Source organism: Strix aluco, chromosome 4 (genome assembly GCF_031877795.1).
Source record: "Strix aluco isolate bStrAlu1 chromosome 4, bStrAlu1.hap1, whole genome shotgun sequence".
Taxonomy (NCBI): Eukaryota; Metazoa; Chordata; class Aves; order Strigiformes; family Strigidae; genus Strix; species Strix aluco.
In genome coordinates, this window is record NC_133934.1 from 31,974,946 (window position 1) to 31,996,402 (window position 21,457).

General features: G+C 41.4%; 1 protein-coding gene across 6 annotated transcripts in view; it reads right to left on the reverse strand.

Moving 5' to 3' along the window:
* Nucleotides 1–11,452: 11,452 nt before the first annotated feature.
* The window catches only part of DLC1 (DLC1 Rho GTPase activating protein), a 254,930-nt gene continuing 244,925 nt past the window's right edge, over nt 11,453–21,457 (reverse strand). For all 6 annotated transcript variants that reach the window (XM_074822635.1, XM_074822634.1, XM_074822636.1 and 3 more), the window contains 8 exons: nt 19,877–20,036; nt 19,436–19,634; nt 16,863–17,076; nt 16,356–16,470; nt 15,222–15,443; nt 14,304–14,521; nt 13,956–14,129; nt 11,453–13,415 (listed from right to left, as the gene is read on the reverse strand). In XM_074822635.1, the coding sequence (XP_074678736.1) occupies nt 13,295–13,415; nt 13,956–14,129; nt 14,304–14,521; nt 15,222–15,443; nt 16,356–16,470; nt 16,863–17,076; nt 19,436–19,634; nt 19,877–20,036 (1,423 nt within the window). In that variant the 3' untranslated portion in view covers nt 11,453–13,294. The remainder of the gene's footprint in view (nt 13,416–13,955; nt 14,130–14,303; nt 14,522–15,221; nt 15,444–16,355; nt 16,471–16,862; nt 17,077–19,435; nt 19,635–19,876; nt 20,037–21,457) is intronic.

Genomic DNA, 21,457 nt, shown 5'->3' on the forward strand with positions numbered 1-21,457 from the left:
AGCTTTGTGATATCATTCTGTTTTATATCCCATGTCCACCAGGGAAAGTGTTAAAGACTAATTGTGCTCAGTCAAGATGAAGCCCTCACTGGAGGAACTGGTGAGCAATGTCCATAAAGGTGGCAAGGGAGAGAGACTGACTCCCCAGGCTGCCCAGAGAGCCTGTTGGTTTGGTCTCTGTTTTGCTTAGGGTCTGTGGCTGCTGGGCTGTGTCATCTGGCAAATCAGAGATCCAAAATGAACCACCAACGTGGTATTTTATTGTCCAGCCTGTATTCTCTACACTGGCATCAGCGTCAATCTTGTCTTCGTGATCCCTGGCTCTACTCTCAGATAGAGAGCTTTTTTGCCCGCTGCTAACAACCTTTTTTGTAATCTGCAGAGCTCTCTTACCCCAGCAGAATCCAGGTAGCAGAAAACCCCTTCTTTCACATGCTCTTCACTTCTGCCCTTCATGTTATCTGTGTGGTATTTCCCAAGTTACCACTCTCATGTGCTGGGCTGCCTCTTTTCACCTCTGTGCACCCATTCCATTCACCTAGCCATTAGGTTTTCCCCAGTGGCCACTACAGTGATGGGATTGTTATTAAAATAATCTGGTAGAGGAATTAAGATGTATTTTAACATAGATCCCCCCCCCCCAAATCTAAAAAACTAGGTTATAATATTTGTTATTGCATATCTCTCCTTTGTTGTTCAAGTATTGGTTTTGGGCCTGGCTATGTACAGTGGAGAAAGAACAGAATCTTTTATGTGTCTGTTTGTGCAATTTTACAAGACACACATAACGGGCAGACCCAACAGCAGCTGCAGAAATCCTGCAGGCTTCTTGGTTTGCTCTCCTTTCCTCTGAAATACCCAGAGCTGTATCTCATTTTACATAAAAAAAGATAGAGTGAATCAGTTGTGCCAGAGGAGGGGTAGTTAGAAGAAAAACAAATGTCACTTCATGTTCTGGCCTGTCAGCGGTGGGGCTGGCAGAGGAGTGAGGGAGACCAAGAGGTACCTAGGCCACCTCCTTGAAGCAGCAGCAAGGCTTTGAAGGAGGAGCTGGGAGCCAGGAGTTCAATGTCTCTGTGCTATCCTTCAGCAACTCTCTTCACCCATCTTCATTCAGCTCAGCTTCCCTGCTTGGAAGATGAGAATAACATCAGCTCATATCTTCACAATGTGCTTTCAAGCCCCAGCACCAGGACCTCATAGTGTAACTTCAGGGACTTGATAAAGAATGTTAAAATTGTCTCATATTGCCCGTGGTACTGTAGTGAACAGTAAGTTTTCCCGTTGGATCAGACATGGCGAGACTTCCCTGAAACATGCTGATTTAGAGGTGTTTTTCACTGATTGCCAAGAAACGTGTTCAGGTACTGTTGTTAAGCAGAGCTATACTAACAGTTTTTAAATTCATGTATCTAATATAGACTAAGCTTTCCTGGTCACCAGGAGCTGGCTTCTGCCATCCTTCCACTAAGCTGCAATTAGCTTGGCTGCAAGCCGATAGGAGGTTGTTTTTCCTTGCATGGTAAATGTGGAAAGTTTGGGACCAGAATGTCACATGTGTCTTAGGGAAGGCTCCTCCATATGAGCTGGAGGCTCTAGTTCAGTGCTACCTTTCCCTCTACCCCCCATTTATTTAGCTAACTTGTTTAGATCTTGCATACTTCTTCTTCAAGTCTTATACTTTTCTTCCTTTAGTCTGGTGTGTTTCAAATCAAGCTCATACAAATGTTTCCACCAAAAATTTCTTAGAGGTTATTTATATAGGGGTATTGGTTTCTGACAGTGCAGGGCTGGAGGAAGGAGCTGATATTCTCAGGATGAGCCAGGAGTGCCCATGGGGGACTTCACACCAGCCTTGCCATGTGTGACTTGGCCTATAACAAACCTTCAGGAACCAAAACCCAACAAAATTAGCTGATTGTGTTAAAATTGCAATTCTACTCAAGACCAATGTCTTCAGGGCTGGAATTGGTGCTGCTATTACGCTGTGCTCTCTTCCTGCTATTTGCAAACATTCATGATTTCTAGCTCAGCTGTGTTTTCTTCTCAGTTGACAGAAACCTTGGCTGTGAAGTATGGGAATAAAACTTTGGATCTGCTACAGTCAAGTTTTATTTTGCTGTTGAAATTCTCACCTCTGTGAAATCATTCCAGAAAAATGTTTTTATTTTTGATGTTTTATTTATTTGCTATTTCTATGACATGTACTTAAGAAATTTAAGAACCCTCCTTTGTTTTTCTGTGTGTATCCAGCTCGTTCCCAAGAAACAGTGTGGCTACATACTTGCTTGAGATGGAGACATGAGGGCAGTGCTGGCTCCCAGTGCCTGCCCCTGTTTTAACACATGGGAGCTACGGTTTTCCATGTGCATCTGTGGAGCTATGTAAGTAAAACTGTTTCCTATAGAGGTCTTCAGGGCAACTGCTTTCTCCTGCTGAGAGGCTGAAATGGAAACGCTTGCTGGCTGTTTTCGAGGCTGGTGCTCTTTCCTTTTACAGTGCAGCTTTCTAATAGCTGACTCCTAGTGAGCCTCTGAAATGCTGAACAGCTGAAAACCCATCACATGCCTCTCACTGTAGGGAATATTGGCTACTGAACAGAATTACCAATCCTTAATTACTGTGCCCATACAAACTATGATCTGCCTGGAGCCATAATCAGATATAAAAAGGCTCTGAAACAAATCTATAGACCAAATTCTATATTTATGTGAAGCCCTGACAATTGGGAAGGCATGCCAGTAAAACAGTTAGTAATGCCACCATATTTTTATCATGTGAATATGACTGTGTAGTTAGTGATGGTCAGGGTTTCTGGACACAGCATTGCGCCACACAAACAAGAAGTTATTTCAGCCAGCCGGTTGCATTTGAGAGTGAATTTCATACTTGCAATTCTGTGGTGAAAGGAACTCACTATACTTGAGGAGAAGGAGAAAGAAGCAGCTTTTCTCAGATTTTTTTTTGGAACAACTGCACTGATTTGGAGACTGTAATTCCCTGAGGAAGCTGTGTCTCAGCTATAAATACCCTCTGAGCTAGCTCAGCGGGTTTATCTGGACTGCGATTAATTTATAGGTGTTGCATTTGACTCTCACAGGGGGCATATTTCTTATTCTCTGTAGAGCAGTGATGAGTAAAAATGACCAAGGAAGAGTCTGAGATATCTTTTAATGAGCAGCTTCCTCCATTGCTATTCTGTATGCCTCGGTGAGCTTCCCAGCTGTCCCAGGGCTAACAGCCAGAGGACAGTTGGCCTCCTGAGGAAAAGTGTCTGCAGGGAAAGCAGAAGATGAACTAATAGCTATGTTCCTTTGTTATTGTATGTGGCTGGTTTTAAGTAATAAATCTTCTTAGAAGCTGAAGCTGTGCATGATTGCCACCCCCACTGCCTGTGCCATTGCAAAGCAGGAAGAAGGACCTGGTAGTGGTAGATCTGCTTTCAGCTGGAGCCAGGCATCTGCCCAACTTGCAGGTATGTCTCCTACATCAGAAGAGAGCAGGGCAGTGGGGAAAAATGTGGAACTGGGGTGTGTAGATATCAGTCTGATTAAAGAAAGTTGGAAATATTGCTGTGAGTGAGGCTCTGGCAGGAAACAAGTTAAACTTAATGTAAGGTTGGCTCTTGCCCTCATCATAGCTATAGCATAGGAAACGTGACAGCCAAAAAGACAACTGAAAGCCAAATTAATTTATCCTAGGCCCAGAAATACCACGTTGAACAGTGGCTGACTCCTCAGCGGGTAGGTGTTCATGTGTGATTCTCAAACACTTGGACAGGCGGTATCGGTAGAAAGCAGGTGTAGAGAGAGGCTGTGCTGTTGTAGTTTGGTCTCCCTCCTGATTAAAAGTGACTGGGTGCAGTATGTGACACCAGCAGCAACACACTGTGAGGCAGCTGTCTTCTCTGAAGACACCAGATTTAGACACAAGTTGTAATGGCTGCTCTTTCAGGCTGACAGAAGAGTGTGCTCGGCCAGTTCATTGCCGGAGTGGGTCTCAGTTCACCAGGAGCAGCCGAGTCGTGGAAGGGGCACATGAGAAGCTAAAGGTTTCTTGCTCCCCAACAAAAATAGTCAAATATCTTAGAAAACAAATACCTTTTGATGATCCTGAACTTGTGGGTGCCTTGTTTAGTAACTTAATCTTCATAACTGAAAATAACTAATGAGGCTTATTTATAATTTCTGATTAAGTTCTGGTCAAGTTCTTCTCTGGTCCCAGCCAGGGAAACTGAACAATTCCTCCTCTTGCATAAACTCATGCATTTTAGGGGAAAGACTGGTTGTTCAGAACTCGAGCTCTCTGAGAGGGTGATGACAGGCCCCTTACCTCCAAGCATTGCTAAACATGATGCAATCTATAAGGAAAATAGGCCACCTAGCCTGAGCTGTGCCTACGTCTGTGAAAGGTTTTGATCAGATCAGGGCAGGCAAAGGGAGAAGGAAATGAGATACCAAAGACTGAGCCTGACCTGGCTGCAGTGCTGGCTCCGGCAGGATGGAGCAACCATTGCAACCAGACAAAACACACAAGCAGTGGAGAACTGCTCAGAAAAGAGAGCTTGCAGGCTCTAACAGGAGGTTTGCAGAACAGAAAGTGGCAATACAGAAAACAGGAAGGCTGCAACAGCAGTGAATGATTTCAGAACCTATTGCTGCTCAGCCTCAGCTGCCTGCTCCTGCAATGTTTTACAGAGAGCAACCAGAACATCTTATCTGTGATTGGAAAGCATTTGGGGGATTGTTTGTGCCTTTGTGAAATGAAGTGTGCATCTTTAAAACACATACAGTATGCTTGATTAATAATCAAGGTAAAGAAAGAGAACAGTATTTTTAGAGTGGTGAGACCTAGGGAGAGCACCCTAGGAAACATTTCTTACAAAGAACATCTTGCACACTATGCTCTGTTTCATGGCTTGAAACAACCACAAACTGTATGTATATTTTTTATCCCAGTTTATGACCCCCTGGAGCATCATGATGGGTATAAAACATTAATCTGATTTGTTTAAAAATATTAATCCAATTTTTTGTTTAATGGTACAAATCTGGGCACAACTAATAACAAAAACTTACAGCATCTTATCTCTTTAAGGAGATAGCTAAATGTGATGCTATTCATCACAGTGATAGGTAGTTCCTCAGGCACAAATATGCACATATCGCAGTCTGTGCATGATGACGACCAGATCCAGCTCTGTTTTCTGTCTGCTCTGCGTGGTGCTATCGACAAAGAGCTACGAGCAAGGGCAAGGCAACGCTTTTGACAAATCCTTCATAAATGTTTGTGTTGCTCTCCTATGAACTCCTCTGGCAAATTTTAAACAAAGTCTAGAAATCTGTGTCAGCCACAGAGCACAAGCATAGACTGCAAATAAGACCACGCTCTTACAATCAGTCCAGCATTTTATTTGAAATTGGATTTCTTGTCTTTCAGTCAGGCTAAAGCTGATGGCTGGGCAAAAGCGGCCCCAAGGTTTGCTGTGTTGAGAAGAACCCTGGAGAGCAGAGGGCACCTGCAGCAGCCCAAAGGGTGTGTGGGTGATGCGGTGCTTGTGCTGGGTCATGGTCCTACAGCAATGCCACGGCTTTGTCAGCCAGTGCTGACTTCAGATTCAGTAACCACTTTAAGGTAAATATTCACCTGTGGTTTCAGCAGGCTGGGGCTACTATGTATGGACGTTACCAGAGAAGTGTGGAAATACTTTTTAAAAAATCCTCATAATCTTTTAAACTACTGTATTTTCTTTTTTTCTTCCAGTTTATATAAGCATTCTTTAAACCAGGTTTATCGGCTCTGATATGTCAAAACTTGTTCCTGTGATTAGCATGCAATATTAAGGTTGTTTTTCAAATATTCTAGTTGCATCTCTAGTTCCAAAATCCTTTATGCTCTAGGTCCTCATCACAAAATGGGGTTAATAGCACATCTGTTTAATCACTTGTCTATCAGAAGTAATGTGATTTAGAAATCCTTTGGAGTTGTGTATAGGCAAGAAGCAGCTCAAAGGAAAACTTGTTCTCAGCTTGGCCTCTAGGTATTTTTGTTTCAGCTTCTTGCAAAACTTGCACTTTCAATTTATAATTACTGAAGCACAAAAATATTTTTTTTTTCCCCTTGAAGTTCTGGGGAAGTCTAACTAGGGAAACCGAGGCACAGAGGACACGAGATCCACGTGGGAAACCAGACTGAGGGACAGGCTTAAGCCATTCAAAGAGGCTGGGCTGAGTTCCCATTTGTGCCAAAGGTTTTTGGATTATTCATTCATCTCTGAGGCCGGGGCAAAACCTGGCACGGCGGTGGGAATGAAGAGGGTGGGGAACTGAGTCCTGCACAACCTGGGAAATACTCTTGCCCCAACTACTACTTCTGGGACCGGTTCCTGTAAGAATTAGGCAGAAGACAAGGGTAGAGCAGAGTGAGCTTGTTTGTTTAGACACACAATGTTTGCCTTTATTTCCCTCTATCTTTTCTAAAAGGGCCGTGACGGCACTTCCTTCCTAGTTCATTTGTGTGGCTGCCTGAAAGGGATATGTCTAAATAGGGGTCAGAGGGACTGCAGGGCAGTCTGCTTGTTTGTTAAACAGTATGGGAAGAAAACAGAGGCCATGAAGACTACTTCCCTCCCCTCTGTGCCCCAGGGAACATTCTTTATAAAATTTGGCAGCAGCTCTTTCATCAGAAATCAGCAAACCACTGCACAGAGCGGCTGGCCCTGTAAACTGTTTTAGCAATTTAACAAGAGAGGAAGAGGAGGCACAGGAAAGAAGCTTTGAAAAAATAAATTTGTATAAAGCCTCATAGAAAATACCTAAATCAGTAAGACAGAGTCTTTAAACAGTAAAAAATATGTAGCAGTCTTCAAGGAATTAAAAAGGAAAAGCATGTTGGGCTTGCCTTTCTGCATGGTGCATTATAAACAGGAGCACAATAAATATCATGTCATGTCCTAGATTGTGCTGCTGATCAATTTACATGAACTGTCTCTCTCTGCCAGTGACCACTGTTCAGAAAACAGCACAAGAAACTTCCTGCAGGCTTCTGTGAAAAATATGTCCAGAGGTAAGCCCAAGTGGCCAGAGCAGAAATTGAAGCATAAGAAAAATAACAGGAACTTCTGTAAATATATTTGTCTCCAAGTTCTGCAAAAAACCTGCCTCTAAAGACTGGTAGTGAATTGCAAATGTTAATGATATACTGAAAATAATTACCTCTGTAACAGAGCTGATGGTGCCAGAAGTCAGCTTGTTTTGCTTCCTTTCCTCAGACAACTTGTTGCAATTTTGAATCAGTGCTTCTGGGCTCTGTTTCTACCAGTAAGCTGGGTATATGGTTCTATCCAAGCCTAAAACTTTAGACACTTAAAAGTCCCCAAGGTCTTCCAGTTGCTTAGGTTTTTATCAAATACATGCCTAGCAGTCTGTTAGCCATGACTGGCCTGCTAAAACCTCTGTGCTCCTCAGCAGCAGGGCATCTGAACTCCATCACCACTCCTGACGGGTCATTCATTCCCTCATCGATCTTGCCTTATCCACCAGGATGCTCGGGGCATAGCCTTTCCTCCTTCCCCGGTCCAATAAGTCTGATGAATTGAACCTAGTTCGATAACTATTCTGCCTCATCTTGTTTGCAACTAATCCCACAAGGCAAGTGCTTTACCTAGATGGTTATATGCTATTTTTATACACAAGCATTTATTCTTGTTGTAGGCTGGAAAGGGGAAGAAAGCAAATGAGAACATTTTTTTTTTCTAGACTATGGTTCAGGCATTAGCTAGAAAATCTCTACTTTTCCGCTTGCTCATGGTCATTCTTAAAAGGCTTCCAAACACAACTTAATGTGTTTTTGGAGGCCTCCAAAGCCAAATTAAGGAGGTTGCAGACCAATCTCTGTGTAGTGTTAGTGCTGCTGAGTGCACTGTTAAGGTCCTGGAATCCATGAGTGGTTATGACCCCTTCTAAATGTGGTTTGTTTCCACTTTAATTGAATACTTGCCCCATGTTAGTAGGAATATGTGTTTCTGTGCTGCACGTACCATTTGATCCAATGAGGAGTGTGGCACAGAGATGGGATGCCTTTGGAGGAAGAGAATGACTGTTCTCACCATGTAAGACTGAGCACTAAGAAATGCCTGCGTGGGTCAGGAGCAACTGTAATGTTCAGATCTACCACATCACCACATTTTATTACTTGAGCTAATGAAGTGACTAGTAGAAGACTGGTACCTGGAGAAACATACACAACACACTTGTAGGGCTTTTTCTTCTAGTAACAAAAAAAAAATTGAGCCTATGGAATAAGGGATTTGATTCCTGCTATGATAGGGAAATCGTGCTTTTCAGTCATAGATCTTTCCAGGTTCTGAGTAAATGTTAGAAAAGCGAAAGACTCTGCCAGTTGTCTGGTAACCTCTCCATGCTGATCTTCATGGTCTAGCAGGGAGGCACTGCATCTTCTCATTTAAATGAATGACAGTTTCTATAAAACATAAGCAAACTGCACTCCACAACCTCCAGTGTAATTCTTAGAGGAAGACTTGCTCATTAGCAACTTCCAAAATAATTGAGTTACTTAATTATAACTTTATTTTTGACACCATATTGTTTCTTACTCAGCAAGGCAGGGCTACCTGCCACTTGCAGGTGAAAAACAGTGGCCTGTAAGTCCTGTAATTGTGCCAAATAATAAAGAGAGGACCTTTCTTAGGTCTTCGTGATGGTTTATGGAAGCTAGTGCAGGAATGATTCCAGGGTTTGAGCCTGTGCAGTTTTAAATGACTTACACTCTTGCTGCTTCTCAGGGAGAGATTGTCCCACAGTCTCAAAGACCTCTTGCTGTGTGGAAAATGTCTTTTCCTTTCCTTCTGCCTCAAATTTTCCATTAACAAATTTTTATCCCAAGTTGTACACCCACTCAGCTAGTTTGAACTCTTCTGTGTTTTTATGACCTTCCAGTGCTAGTAGACATTTACTACATCCCTCTTGTCTAGTGGCCAGATTACGTGTATTGAACCTTTCTGTATAAATGTACCCCTTCAGTGCCTTAATCTCTTTTGATGGAATTTTTTTCTTCTTTGAATTCTTTCCCATCTTTCACTGCTCTTTACTGTCCCTGGACTCAGCTTGGAAGTTTGTTTCTTGTGAGCATTCTGGACACCTCAGGCAATACAGGAAAATATAGTAGGATGGTGCAGAGGGAAGGGGAAAGTGAGCAAGCTTCAAGTATCTGGAATAGTGCCCAATGCAAAAGAAGCATGGATATAATTGATGCTTATTAGCATCGGTAATAAGAATCTTCAGCTTCACCTCTGGTGGTATGGCAGTCATCATTTTAGACATTGATACCTTTCCTTGCTAAAGAAATAAAATAGCTCTGGGTTGACAGATGAGGAATAGGTGAAAGTAATTTTTTCAGAAATGTTTAGTTTATCTTTGTATAATGGATGCAGTCAATGGCTGTATTGACAAGTTATGGTATAACATAGGCAAAGGAACTAGCATTTAGTCTTTGTAAATTTAATGCATTGCTCTATTAAAACAGTGTCTTGATTTCATTCTATAATTGTAGGACATTGCTTGCAGCACTCAGCAGACGATCTGTGTATAACATTTAATTTTCATGTCCTAACTGGAAATATCTACCTTTTATTATGTAGCCCAAGTCATGGATACTGTTTTCATATCAGCTTTCTCCTGGCAGACTGCTGTGTCTATATACTAGGTCCTGCTTTTTTCGAGGTCTTGTACCAGACTGTAGAGGTAGGTACCGTTTTGCATCATTTCAGGCTTACTTTCCCAGACTGTCTGTGTGTGTTAGTGACATTGCCTTCTGTCCTTTAAGATGAAGGCCACTGATTATTTACAGCTTCATAAATATCTAATTGTGGAGTGCATTACTTGAGGAATGACAGTAAAACGTGACTTTTTCCATTTCAATTTGTTAGAAAGCAGTACTGAAATTCAGCATTACTGAAGCACACAGCAGGCTGGACCCGTGCTGCACTGGGGATGCCACGTACGCAGCGCCACACCGGCACCCTGACAGAACTGAATGGGGCCCAGCCTGCACTCCCTCCTGCAGCAACTGCTGCTCAAAGCCCAGAGTGTCTGAGCAAGAGCCAGTGCTGCTGTGAGTGACACCTGACAAGAAACACAGACATGGAAATTTGAATTCTATTGTCCGACTACAACATGGAAACCTGCAAATTAAGGTGCAAGAAAACAAACATTCAAGAGCTTGAGGCTATTTAGAAGAGTCAAAATTAACTCATGTTTTAGAAATATTTAGGAAAATGCTGATTTGCAAGTAATCTAAATGCACTTTAAACAAAATGCAGAGTAAATCCTTGAAGTGCCTGAGGAGCCTGTCATGCATTTGTGTGCTTAAAAATACAAACAAAACCATCATTACAGAGAAAAATAAATTAGCTCTAAGCCTGCTTGTTCCGAGGGCCCAAAACCGTGAAAAAACCTGTTGCTTTTGTGGTTTTTTTTTTAAATTGTGCAATTGTTTTATTTTTAGTATTGAGTTGGGAAGAAAAAAGATCAAGAGCCAAACAAATGACAGTCCCTTACAAAAAAGGTTCTCTAAAAGACTTTTTGGTGTGTGTGAACTAGTACCATGATAGCAAGAGGTTTGCTTTTGCCAGACTGTGAAGCATCCCTCACTGCTCCCTGAGGGACATAGTGGGAAGTGATAGCGATCAGGACCCCAGAATGATGCTCAGGTGGAGAAAGAATACGATGATGTTGGTAACTGAAAGGCAGCACGCCTCCTTCCAGCTACTCTGTCAGACAAGCCTCACAAATCAAAATCCTCTTTCAAATGCCCAAATTATATTTCTGTTGGCTAAGACTTTAAAAACTTTTTAAAGTTGCTTGAATTAACAGCTGTCTTTGGCTTAGTTTTTCACGTTAGTCAGTTGTTTGTATATCCTCCTGGCCTTCTCTTTGGCTTCATTTCACTGTGGCATGTGCTTTAACTTTCTCCAATTACTTTCACACTTGCATTTTTTAAAGCGAACCTGTGACTCCACAACTTGTTATGACCTTATTCTCCCCATAGAAAACAGGAAAGTGGTGAATTATTTTTCTGCATTGCATACAGCTGCCTATCAAATAGGAGTTTGCTTTGCTCCCTGTTAATTCAGGAGTACCTTTCCACAAGACAACAGCAAACCAGAAGTTTCTGCTTACTTTTAAATGTTTGAAGCTAGTGACTGGGGAGTATTTCTGTCCAGCTGTCTGCCATCATGAAGGCTTGTCTTCCAAAAATTTTGAAATTGCTTTGGCACCTGCCTTAGCAATGTTAAACATATTGGCCTGGGAGAGGGCAGGGGTGGCTACGCAGTCGATAGTAGTATGTAAGTAACCGGTGGTAAGAAAAGTGCCTCCTCCTCTGGGCACAAGAGTGGAAGGAAGAACAGAGAATAAAATAAAACCCATTATGCTTCTCCAATTTTAAACATTTAATAGTGCACTTATTGAGTATATTCTGTACAGACATCTATAGCAAGTTAAACATCTTCCTTTCTTTCACGTAGATCATAGGTCATGTAAAGCACATTTACAATAGAAAACATACTTGAGGTACAAAAACCCGAAAAGAATATCTGAGGTATAAATACAGGTATATTTTAAATAATCTTTATCATGCTTTATCTATGTTTGACAGTACACTGTGGGCAAGTATACATGTTTACAATAGAATGGTATGTACAACATACAATTTTACAAATTCAAAAGTGTTTGATGTAGAAGAATATACAAGGTTTTCCTACTCATGAGGAACATTGTTACTGGAAGTACTACATTATTTGCCATAATAAAAAAATCTTCATCAAAAAGCTTAAAATAATACTGACAATGGTAACAAAGTCTCAGTCAAAATTCCATCTTGCAACTCATTCATACCCTAGCCACAAAATACATTTATCACTTAATACTGCACCTCGAAAGCAAATCTTTACCTTTACAGTAAAACCTACAGAAAGACACCTTTCCAGAGGACCTCAAGAATTCCTACAGTTCATTCAAGTTGATTCTCAAGGAGGGGGGAATATCCCAAAGGGTTTAAAACCCAACAAAACCCAAGACAAAACTCACCCTCCTCTCTGTCCCCAAATAAACCCTCCAAATTGCTCACATCCTGGTTCTGTTCATGTGAACGTGCAGCTTTCAGGAAAACAGGCAAAGGAGGGAGAGAAAGGGAGACAGCTCATGCGACTCCTTCTAACCACCTCACCCCACTTGCTGCTGCAGGAGTCCTGCCACCTCCCGGCACTGCAACTCCAGTGTTGACTTTTTCCTCTTGAGCCATTCAAATACAGTAAAATATATAAAAGCTCATTAAAACACTTATAGTTAATGCAGGCAGGAGTAAAAGCAACAAACATTTTTTTGGCAAATTAACAATTGACATTACTGGCTCTCTTCACCGTTGCATAGACATTTCATTTCTAAGCTGCTATGTTGCTCAAAAGTATATTTACTTAGAATTGCTATAGAATTGCTAATCACTCCTCAAAGATCATCTGGATAAGGAGTGAACAGTAATTGGAGCAAGCCTCTTGTAATATCTGCTTAGGGTTTTTAACAAGGTTAGAGCTGAGGAAAATGCAGAACTGGCACATGGGAAGGATGGCTACTTCTGGTCCACAGGGGAGTCCCATTCTAGGTTGAACTGTAACCAGCATACTAAAATCCATTCTGGTTGCCTATCAGTGTACCAGACACATATCAAGTTCGACTTCTGCTATTCCTTTCAACCATTAACACACTCATTCACACTTTAATCTCTGTGCAAACCTTTCTCTGCTTATCTCAGTGAGAACACATTGAAGAGTACCAACTATTCCAGTGGATACACCAGTCCCTCAACGCACTACAAATAAAATGACGTGGGTATGTACATAAAGCTAAGTATTTCACATGGGAATGATGAGCCTTCACCATATTTCATAATATATTTTGCATTTAAAGAATTTTGCTTCTCAGAAGCAACTCAAACCATCTAATAGCAATAATTTTTTTTTTCTTTTTTTTGCACAGTCCTCCTATGTATTCCAGTCGAGGCCTACACTATAGACCTTACACAGACAGGAAGCAGCTTTAAAGTGTATGGTATGGCCACAGTCCTATAGTAATGCTCACAGTCAAGTTCTCATACCGTCATCCCTTCATGACATGGCTTGCAGATGGTACACTAGTCCAGTCTGCAGCGGACAAGCCTCAGTTTTGGGTAATGTCTACATTGCTGAGGTGTGGAGCGCATGGCTGTTCCTCTTCAGTAGTCACCTGGATTTTAATTCCTTGCTCTCAAGATTCTGATGACTGAAAGAGTCTCGTATCTTAGCAACTTCAGATGCACACAAGTGTCCAAAAGACTTGGTGTACCAGTCTGGCATGTGGCCCCTGATGTGTGGAGAAAGAGTAAAGATGAAGTAGGTACCAGTAACTTTGCATGCATTTTGTTAGAATCAAATACATATCTAGCTGGTTAAATGCCTGACTAGGAAATCTCCTTATTACTGCTTATTGCTCAGCTCAGCCTTACTAATATATAGACTTGCTCAAAACCAAGTTTGCTGCAGTGAGGAAAAGTTATGACAAGTTTTGTGAGAACTTGGTCCTCTTTGCTAACTTAATATTAAAATTAACAAGTCCTTGTATCCAAATACATCTGTCAGAGGAAGGAGGGGGATTATATATCAATGGCTATGGTGGAGCACATACTGGAGGTTTCTAATACAACAAACCGCACCTGCTGTGAGATATGCACTGAAGCCAACTTTCTCAGCATCTCAACATCTCAGAGACCTGTGTGCATGTGTTTGAGAAGTACATAATACTGGCCAAGATAAAGCCTGTTGAACTGTCTAAATTTTGTGCTGACTACACAGAAACTATACAAGAAAAGTTACCACCACAAAAGGACAAAGTAGAAAATCATACCTTAAATCAATTCTGCACATGTAGGTAAGTTTAGATTTTCCTGACCCGCAGGGCTCAATCAGATACCTAGACAGGAGCACGTTGACTCTAACACCTGCCACTGGAGCACGGTCATGGTCCACTGAGGTTGCTAGAAGCACACAAGCTCCTTTGGGGAAGTTTGTCCTCCATGTTCTAAGAAAAAAGAAGAACAAGTCTCATCTGTGACAAACAGTAATTCGAACATCTAATAAGACTTCAAATTATGCACAAATAGATATTTACCTATATAACTTACATTATACAGAAATCGTAGGCAAGGTTGCCATATGTGTAGGATATAAACATCATCGCATATAAAAGTGTTACCTTAAGACCACGAAGTCCCTGGCTGGGTGAGGTGCCATGCTGTTCTGGACATACTGGTATATATCTGTCTGGCTATCCAAAGGTTCGATTACTTTTGAATCTATAAGATCTTCATCCCAAAGATGCTGCTCTTTAAGTAAACGATTTAAAACATCCTCTGGTGTAGCTGGGATTTCAATGGTAGTTTTCCATAACCGAAGTGGGGGACCTTCGCATACCTGGGGAATATCAGCACAGAGTCCTCAGTTTTACTCTTCCTTATACTTTCTTTTCCTTTCTACTTTAGTATTGGCTAAATACAGCAAATTAAATACACACACATATATGTATATATTGTACTAAGCTTGTCGTGAGCTCAGACTAAGGTTGTTTTCCTAACAGCCAAAGGTATCTGCATGTAGACTTCTGAATTATTTTTAAGTTGGTTATCTTCTCCAGTATGGGCCACTATTAAATCATGATGCTACAGAAAAATACCTTAATTTTCCAAGTTTATTTTTTAAATATCTTAAATCTCATTGAAACACTTCTCCCTGTGCTAGCTCTGAGCTGTGCAAGACTAGAGCCGAGAAACTTCTTTCCTACTGCCTGCATAGTGACAGTGCTTGGAGGCTTCACTCAGCCTGTCAAGGCTTTGCACATATGAATGAAGGCATGTAAATGCAATACAGTGAACATTCCTGGGCTGGATAAACAGAAGAACACAAACCAGTACATGTTAGCTGACTACTGCTGAAAGACATGTGGTTTTTAGACGGTGTGCAACTATGTCAAAAGATTAAGGGTTTTTTTCTTAAATCTATCTGCAAAGTAAAGGTGTGCACTGAACCTTCTGTAATATCTTATGTCAAAAGCCTGCTTGTATTAGAGAAGATGAGCTAAAAACCAGAGCTGTGGTGTGAGTGACAGAGTGCATACCTTCTTGTAGGCTAGCTCTGCTTGCTCTGAGGTGGAACAGCTGACCCAGCCTTTAAACTTCTCCTTCATTTCTTTGAGCAAGTCATCCACGCAGTCCTGGAGGTAGCAGTGGTAGTCGGAGGGCTCGGTGGTGCTGCTGCCGCCCCGGAGCTCCTCCAGGCTGAGGGGACGCAGGTCCTGCTCTGTGTATGAGTTCCGGCCCCTGCTCATTTCTTCGGGTATCTGAGGGGTGACAAGGGTGAAATTATCCTCTTGCAGCTCTCTTCCCAAATCACAAAGTTAGTCTAGCAGCTTGATAGCCACAGAAATATGGGCACACTGGTTTTGTAAGTGGTGGGATGTGTATGTATCAGGTCAAGCACTCAGTGTGAAGAAATGCCAAAATTAAGTTTGTGACTTTGATGTAACTCAAATCAGTCTCTCATTTATGGAATGTCTTATTTTTTTTCTGTGGAGTATCCCTCTTTGCTACACAAATCAGATCCATTCCCCCAGCGCAGTTTTATCCTGCAGACTGAAGGAAGGAGGGATCAGCTGTCAGCCACAAGAAAAGAGACAGGCATGTCTTCAGTTGAGGGCTCTGAAAATATTTGATGACAGTGAGAAAAAGCAGGACTCAAGACTTGTCTGGTTCTCCATCCTGGGCCCTAGAGGGAGCATGCTTTAGTTCCTATAGACCCTTCAACCTACAGTTTGTCAGTGTCACGTTCCAGGACACTTTTGTGGCCTAGTCTTGCTAACTCTTGGGAATTTAAGTATAAAACAAGCACTGAAATTCCTGGAAATAGCTTCTTGCTTTGTAATTAGAGCTGAAGTTCACAGACCCTCATGGCTGCACAATAAACACTTGAAAACATATTTCAAATGCAGCTTGGATGTAACAAAAATGTCCCAAACCCCACAACTGCCTCATGACTTTTGAGTGCCAGTGCCAACAAAACAACCCTCTTTTCTTCTGGCACCACTTCTAATTCATGTATGCACCCTGATCAGGATGCAAAGTTTTTAAAAAGCTATTTATCATGTATTAAACTTTATTAAAATAAAGAGACATTCCTAGCTTTTCATTATACAGCAGATCTAAGCCATGCTGTTCAATATTCCACCCATCAGTTTTGCAAATAGGTGTTTTACCTGAAAGAGCTTCTTGCATTCAGCGATCATATGAGCTAGCCCTTGGGTTGCAGCCAGATTTTCATTTAGGTCTTTCTGATCGGGTTTTCCCAGGCTTGGTTTTCTTTGCATCACCCTTCACAAGGGAAAAGAGCACACACACACACAAATCCAGTTATTTAATGCAGAGCAAGAGAGGTTCTTGGTAAGAAAACAGTAGGATTCCCAAATCTGCTGGCAATTTAGAGCAGTGGTGCCTGGGACCAAATCTTGGCATTGCATTACTGACCTCTCTTGCTACTCTCTAAACTTTTTCTTTGGAATCCCCTCCCGTTTCTTCCTTCTTATGAACTTGCTTATATTTTAACAAATCTCTAACAAAAGGTAGGATCTCATAACCGTTCTACACTCGGTGCCCTCCGAGGTGATCACAACTGGTACAGTCAATGCTAGACCGTGCCTGTTGCACATCACCACTAGCTGTGGTACGGGACCAGCAGCAATGAGCCCTGCTCCTCAGAGACATACCTTGGGGAAGAATTCTCTCTTTTGAGAGTGTTTAAGTGGAAGAGGGAAGGTGCTAAGCAGACCGCCAGGTTTGTTGGTGTCATCTGGTTTTCCTTCACTGCAGCTGTGACATCACTCAGGAAATAGAGAAGAATCTGGAGTACCTCCCTGTTCTCATCGGGTAAAAGCATAATAGCAGCCTTGATAGCCTGGAGACGTTGATCCTTTGGCACATCTGCATAATATTAGTAATTCTCTCATCAGCCCATTGATTTTCCACACACACAGCATGAATACATCCCAAAGCAAACTCCAGCTTCAAATATTTGACTCGAGTTTGAAGTGATTTCCTTCAGGATGCATACCATTCGTAGGAAACATGAAGGAATTTTTTTTAACCCACTAGTTTAACTACCCTCAGCTATTTCCTGCCTCACAAGAAATACAAGCAAGAAGAAGTTGTGCCTAGGCCAGAGTTAATTTTAGATTTAATTTCAACAGCTACATGCTCCCGCAGATGCACTAAAATGACAGAAGCCTGGAGTCAGGCAGTGAACAAGCAAACACAGTCCAGCCAATTTAGAAATTCTTTGGCTTTCAAAGAAATTCAAAACATGAATGCATTTTAGAATAGGTGAATTAATTAAATAAATTGGCTAGCAAACCTTTTCAACAGTGATGTCATATATCCAGAAAGTGCTTTACCAAACACAGAGGGTTGCTTTATTGAGCAGATCATTCAAAGTCATGCAGTGGAAAAAGAAAGTCAACGCTGTGAAGCCCCATACCATTAAACAGCTCCTTGGTTACTAACAACAAACAGCCATTGGAAAAATTTGATGTGTGTCTTTATATAAGGCCCTCTTCTCCAAACTTGAAGGGAACAAAAAATGAAATAACCCAGACCAGATCTGCTTCTTATAAAGGGATTTCCAACAAGCCATCTCTGAAGACAACATCAGAGTCTGAGTTCTGGAGCATTTATATCATCGTTAGCACCACACCACCCTCACTGCAATCCTCCTAATACACATGGTGCTAACCAGATATTTAACTGGTATTTGCTTTGGGCTTCAGCAACTTCATAAGGCTAGCGGGTGAGCTTAGAAAGCAATTTTAAGCAAAAATATGCCGTCTTCCACACTCTCCCCTCAATCAGCTCGAAGCACATTTAAGCCACGTGCGGACAATTCCAGTGCGCAGCCTGGTACATAACACCAAAGCAAAGGGAAATTTTGTCCTTTGCAGGGAAGCAAAATTTACAGCTGCTTTAAGGCTCTTTGCTTTACACAGAGATAATACTTCCCAACCACCTCTGTGGATTCCTCAGACCTACCGCCTGCGAAAGGAGAGGAACAGATACTTTTGCAATGCTCTGTCAAACTTTTTCTAGCACTAAACGCACAGAGAAGAGTTGCTGTTTAATATGCATGGAAGTGGAGAGTCTGGCTAATTTTCTCCATAAACCTTCTTGGGAATCTAAACGCAGACAAAAAATGTGTGCACTGAAATAATGGTATGTATGTTTTTAATTTAAAACATCACCTCCACCTACGGAGCTCTGAAGGAAGTTCCCATAACCTTTTTGTAATCATCGTCATAAGGAAGGCACAAAATATAGCAAGGGCTCAAAGAAGGTGTTACTGTAGTGAGTTCTGTTGTAGCTGTGCTACCATGGGAAGAATACATGGCGAAAGAGCTGGGGTGGTGTTAGGCAGAGAAACTACAGGATCAGTAAGGTGCTCACAGTGCATCAATCAGTTTGGACACCCATGAATATTTCAAAAAGCTCTGGTCACCAAACATTAATTAATCTTTGACCATTTTATAAAGTGAGAGCATCCCCAATGAAACAATGTTGAAGAAAACTTTTGAAAGACAATGTGTTGTTTGGAAAGATCCAGCACATAATTACCATCTACACAGAACTCAATTTGTCTAGCTCACAAAAGAGAATGTCTCCCTTGCTGGAGTTGAACCTGCCATCTCAGAAAGATTAATTCTTTCTTTTCACGTGCACTGATAAACTCCATTTTTGATGTGATTTATTCTAAGCACTTTCTTTTTATGGTACCCGTCAGTAGCTACAAGTCAGTAACAGAAAAGCTTTCAACTTAAAGGTTGTTTTCAAAAGTTGTGGTGAAGAACAGAAGAATATGCACTACAAGAAAACAGAATTTTTTTTGGCAGCCTTGCTCTTACAAAAATCTCAGTAATTTAGTGGATTTCAATCCCCTTGAAAGCCCCAAACTCTGTTCGTGGAGTGTTTGCACTCTACCTAGCCACATCAGATGTGGCTTATTTTCAAACTGCAGTATCAGATATGCTCAAAGAAGAAACTTTAGAGCAAGTGAGGAGGATTTATATTTCTTCCCAAACTACAGAAAAAGGCAAAATGAAAAGAACTTGTACTCTAAATTGTTATACAACTAGAACATCAAAAATCCATTCCTTATGAGGCAGCCTGAACTATAAAGGCTGCTGGAGAATGGCAGACCAACATATGCAATGCGTGTATTGCCCAGAGAAGCAGTATTAGAAAGTTGCTACACAAACGATCATTTGCCATCTGCCATGGAAATCTCACTACTTACATTGGTATATCTGTAAGAAGGTCTCAGAGAGTTTGTTGGTCATGAGGGGCTCAGGGAGATCACGGAAGAATTGCTTTAACATGTCTGCTACATCATAAGCAGACTGGCCTTCGTAGTTGACGCTGTCTGTTGAATTCTCATTCATCTGACGCAAAGCCTGAATTCTTGATTTGACTCCAGATTTCCTAAACAGTCCAACCTAAATATATACAGAAAGGTAAACATACTTACAGTGAGTCCAGCAAATTTGAAATGCAAGTATGCTCTTTAGCTTCTTACGTATGGGTTCTAATTTCATAGAAAGCTTTCCTTGCATTAATTATCGATTTTGTCCTGTTTTGAGTCTACTTTTTTCAGTCTGACTCAGGAACAATAAAAATTAATGGAAGGCTGGGCTTTGGGTCCTGCATGCATGTGGGATGAAAGTACAGCAAAACCCACCTGATCCAGGCAGTGGTTGCGGAGGTACCGCATGGCTTGTTGAATGCTCTGTGGGAGAGGCTGCCCTGTGCGCTGGACGTTGACTTGCAGCGGTACTCCAAACACGTTTCGGTCTTTATAATCGGGCACCTTTATCCTTTTCATAAATTTTGGTACTGCCCTATTTAAGCAAAGGGAATGAAAAAATTAAATTAAACCTCTGTTGACCATTTCTGTTCTTTATTTCCAGTAATTCAGAAAATCAGCGAAAATAAGTGAAACACTTTAGTAATATGAAAAGTAGTGACAGTATAAATCAGCTAATCCACTCAGGGCTGGGAAGGGGGAGAGGACAGAAAAGAGAGTTTCTCTAAGAGAAAGGCTTGACATTCAGGGCAGTATGTTGCCTGTAAGTATTAATGTGGTGCTACTCCATCAATATTAGTAGGACAAAAACTACAGGGTGAAACTGCAGGGGCCGGATTGAATTGCAAAAGAGTCAAAATAAATCCTGCGGTCAGTGACCCCTTATAACACTGCTTCTTTAGGTTTTGGGAAAGATGGGCATTTGAACAATGAGCTTTTGTATGTCAACTACTTGTTCTGCAAAGTCCTCAAACTGGGTCCACCACCCACTAGTGTGCATAACAGCAGGAAACTGATGTAATACATTTGAGTTTGTCAGCTAAAAACTTCAGCTCTATAAACAACCCCTTTGAGGGACCCCCCTCCTTGTCAGCCAGTGACTGTTGTTACCCCTACCTCCCACTCCAGTTTCAATGAGAGGCCTTTCCATCTGCTTATGACTCCAAGGAAAAAGTTACTAAATACAAAAGACTGATTTATCCCCAGGTCCCCAAGAATATTGGTTTCATAAAGGAAAAAAAAAGCGCCATTAAAATGTGAAAATATTGAGATCATTTTCCTAAACAGGGAGAAAAGCTAATGTCCAGTGCAACAACTAACAGGACACAGTAGCACTGGAAAACAGGGAGACCTATTTAACATTTCAATATACAGTACAGCTATACAAACAGTGCATTAGATTTACAGTTGACTAATCTGTTATATAGTAAAACAGAACCAATTTGTATTGCTGCATAGTTAAGTTTAGGGCATTATTGATATATCTATGAATAATACTTGCTTTGTCAAAAAACATGCCAATGGAATGTGAAAAAACACATTGCGATCTCCACCGAGAATCTGAAGCATGCAGGGATAACTGGTCAATACTTATTTCTGTCTTTCAGAACAAACAACTTCTGTATTTAGAAAGGCTGACATAATAACAGCCTTTGAACAGGAGGTACTTTGATGCTGAAGCTAAATACTCTCTATGACTCCTGGGGAAGGGAGGAGGCTGGCCTGTGGTATGAAGAAGAAAAATTTTATTGCGTCTTTTGCATCCTGAAGGTTACACAGGCTGTACTGCAGATATAATAATAAAAGAGATTTCTATTTTATTCTTCTGACAAAAAACATTCAACTGGGTTACAAACACCTGGCCACAGCAGAAATTGCTGCCTACAGAAAACTCCATGGTTCTACCAACTTTTCTTTCCCTCACGTTCCCCCTAATCTTTTTTGCAAGCTAACTGG